Source organism: Sceloporus undulatus, chromosome 5 (genome assembly GCF_019175285.1).
Source record: "Sceloporus undulatus isolate JIND9_A2432 ecotype Alabama chromosome 5, SceUnd_v1.1, whole genome shotgun sequence".
NCBI classification, from domain to species: domain Eukaryota; kingdom Metazoa; phylum Chordata; class Lepidosauria; order Squamata; family Phrynosomatidae; genus Sceloporus; species Sceloporus undulatus.
This window is the reverse complement of record NC_056526.1, coordinates 91,897,597-91,900,785: the sequence shown is the minus strand read 5'-3', so window position 1 is coordinate 91,900,785 and position 3,189 is coordinate 91,897,597. Positions and strand designations below refer to the sequence as shown.

At 38.4% G+C, this 3,189-nt stretch overlaps 1 protein-coding gene across 4 annotated transcripts in view; it reads right to left on the bottom strand.

The window, feature by feature from the left end:
• Positions 1–3,189, bottom strand: part of PPARGC1A (PPARG coactivator 1 alpha) — a 96,078-nt gene that overhangs the window by 89,318 nt on the left and 3,571 nt on the right. Inside the window, exons 1-2 of one of the 4 annotated variants that reach the window (XM_042467989.1) lie at positions 3,091–3,189; positions 1,674–1,830 (exon numbers count right to left, since the gene is read on the bottom strand). The exon at positions 3,091–3,189 is cut by the window's right edge and continues 28 nt beyond it. The exons of 1 other annotated variant lie outside the window; for it this stretch is intronic. In XM_042467989.1, the coding sequence (XP_042323923.1) occupies positions 1,674–1,676 (3 nt within the window). In that variant the 5' untranslated portion in view covers positions 1,677–1,830; positions 3,091–3,189. The remainder of the gene's footprint in view (positions 1–1,673; positions 1,831–3,090) is intronic. 2 more of the 4 variants (XM_042467987.1, XM_042467988.1) reach the window with 2 other exon arrangements.

Genomic DNA, 3,189 nt, shown 5'->3' with positions numbered 1-3,189 from the left:
TAACATACAGCATAGTGTTTCCAAAGGACCTAGCCAAACCTGTCACATGAGCTGTCAAAGAAGGTCCCTGGTTTTATTTAGTTTTGTATCCAGTAAAGCTGGGCGAGTTGTTAGTTTCACTTTCTTCCACACTAGACTTTTTGGTAAATCAAAATCAAACCGAAATGAAATCCAGTTATCCCTAATCTCCAGAAAAAAGATCTAAATGAATACAGTTGGACTAGACATCTCCATAAGACCTTGAGTGAGACCAAGAAAACAAACCACAAGAAAACTTAAAGTGGCTTTCCCAAATGGGGTACCTTCAAACTATGTTGAGATACAACCCCCCTCATTCCCAGCCAGCACAGATGTTGGCTGTGGTGATGGGAGCTTCATCCCAACATATCAAGAAGAAGCTAGGTTGAGAAAGGCTGGGAGAGTCACTTCCTATTAAATTAATTCTGGATCAGAGAAATATGATAGTAGATCTTATTTCACATAAATGTTTAAAACCATTTGATTTGATTTTACTGTTGAATTCCTAGGATATTCATTCTGATCTGAAGACATTTTAGAAATCTATACAGGCCTTACAACCCCAGAAAAGCAAACCTGTGATTGCAATAATGATAGAAACAGATCTATAGGACACTTCACTAACCTTTAGATAGTGACAGCTGTGTAGAGTACACCACACAGTACAGTATTAGGATAGCAACAGTTAAAGTTACTGGGTAAACTAACCCCCTCTTAAAGCAGGAGAAAAGAATTCATTTCATTGTGGCTAGAAGATTTCTATGCACTGGACTGCCAAATAGATCAACAAAAAAATAAATGCTACTTCCCTCAGATTTGTCGGCATCACTGACTTCTGGTATTAACTATGCTGGAGACATGACTTTTCCTACGAACTTCAATAATTTCTTTTTAACTACATGGTCCCACACAGAGCATGGTAAAAGCCTTCCCAGGTTAACAGGGCAAAGCTAAGAAGGTCTTCACTTTCCATCTGAAATCATGGGGACTATAAAATGCTTAATCCTGACTGCATTGCATTCAGAAAAGGATTAGGGGTGCATATGGTGTTTTCCAGACTATTTTCAGTTTGCATGCTTCTTCCTCTCCCCTTGTTTTGTTATCTACATTGGCAACCATTTGAATTAGACTGACTATGATACAGGAAAGATCGCAGACAGCAATCATATGGTTAAAGGCCTGGTGACAACAGTGATCACTTTAGAAGAGAAGTTTCCAAACTATTACCATTGTTTATCTATTCAAAATTGTGGTAGTCAAGGAAAAGGGAAGAAGTAGTAGAAGGAGAAAAAACTAGATTTCATATGCTATGAACTGGCAATCATCTGCAAAGGTGGCATGGTTGTCTTGATATCTACTCCCCATTTGTTTTTCCTCTTGAATGAAGTCAACTGAGGTGAGTGTTGACCTGCCCCACTGTAAATGCATGCATTTCCTCTGCATCTGTCATGTTACACTTCAACACTAAGTACAGGTTACCTGCTGAAGTTGGACTTGAGTAAAATAAACTTCCTAGAAACATCTGACAGACAACCCCTGTAAGCACAAATCCAGAACTGCATATTCTGTATCTGACAACCTAATTGCAAGGCACACGGTGGAATAAAGAAACAGGGTCAATAGACTCAGGGCAGGCAGCAAAGGCTGCAATTTACCATTCCTCTTTCTCTGGCCAAGCAGGACAATGCAGGCAATCAAACAATTGGTGAAGAGGAAGGGAAACTTCAGGGTTGGAAGGTGAGTCTTTGACGTATCAGTTCCTTTCTTCCTATTCTTTGAAAGGGTACAGAGCTGTAACAGTCCAAGGCCTACCTGAGGCAAAAGTATAAATGTGCATATGAAATATACTGTGCTTAAAGGAAGAGCAAAATGAAAGCGCAAACCAAACATGGAAATAAAAACCACCTTAAAAAACAAAAATCTTCCCCACCCTTCTCTTACCAGTTTTGAAGTTACCTTTCATTTGCAAATGTTCCAATGTAGAGATGACCTTTTCTTGATACACAAATGAAATCTGTGATCTCATTAAAGGATAATCTAGGTCTTTGCCTGAAAAGGTAGATTCTCAGCATTGTTCTCCTAGTTGTGTTGTGGAGGTCAGTGGCTTCCAAAGTATCCTGCTGTTCACTTTACTACTTTTCATTTGTAAAAATAGATTCTCTCCCTCTGCATAGCCTAGCTAAGCTGGCTGAGTTCTCTCAATAAGTACACTTTTTAAAAAGGGCCTGCAGTGGCCATTTTGAAGCACTATAAGGGATAACTGTTGTATGAGAAGGGTTTGTTTTGTTTTGTTTAAAATCTACTTTTTTACAATCTTCATTTGTTTATAATGATTGCAGTGTCACTTTAAAAAAAGAAAACCAAATAGCTGAAGTGAAGTGTGTCCACTCTTGCCAATGTTGACATAATAATAAAATCAATGCTTCTGGATATGGCACTACGCTTCTAATCTGAGACACATTAGTAGCAAGTGTTCCTGTTATTAATTTATATTTGGCCTTTGAGCAATGCCAGGTTTAACACTCCAAGTCCTATAACTGTCCTCATCTGACTTGTAGATATTTGGCATTTGCTTACACATCCCTAACAGGTGCACCTCCCGATGCAATATCACTTCTTTCTTTCTTTCTTTCTTTCTTTTTCTTTCTTTCAGCCCACAGCTTATGGCAGTTATTATACAGCTATACTCTAAATTTTACAATAACATTTAAGCAATGCAAAAATAAACACTACACACAAAGGTGTCCTTCTTTCACCCCTAGTTCATTTCCCCCACCCACCCTTCCAATGCTTATTTAGAAAGCAAACAATAAATTAGCTTAACTGCAGCAATGATAATGAATCATTGTAATTAAGCATCATTCTCTATTAACCTTTTTTTGGATGCTTGTGTGCTTTTGAAGGGTTCTTTTTAAAAAATAGCAATTAAAATTATTTGGGAAGCAGGGAGGTAACGATGCATGCCATTTCACTGGTATTAATGAAAACAGTAATCTTTATTTAAGCTTGTTTGGGGGGGTGGGGAAGGGTGTATCCTGAACAACAGACAATATGCTTAAAACAAACACACACCATGTGGATCCGCTTTATCAATCCTTGCAGCCTCATCATGCGTTGCCTTCATGAAAAAGAGAAACACTGTGGGATGTTGGTCGGCTACCGCAATGTGCA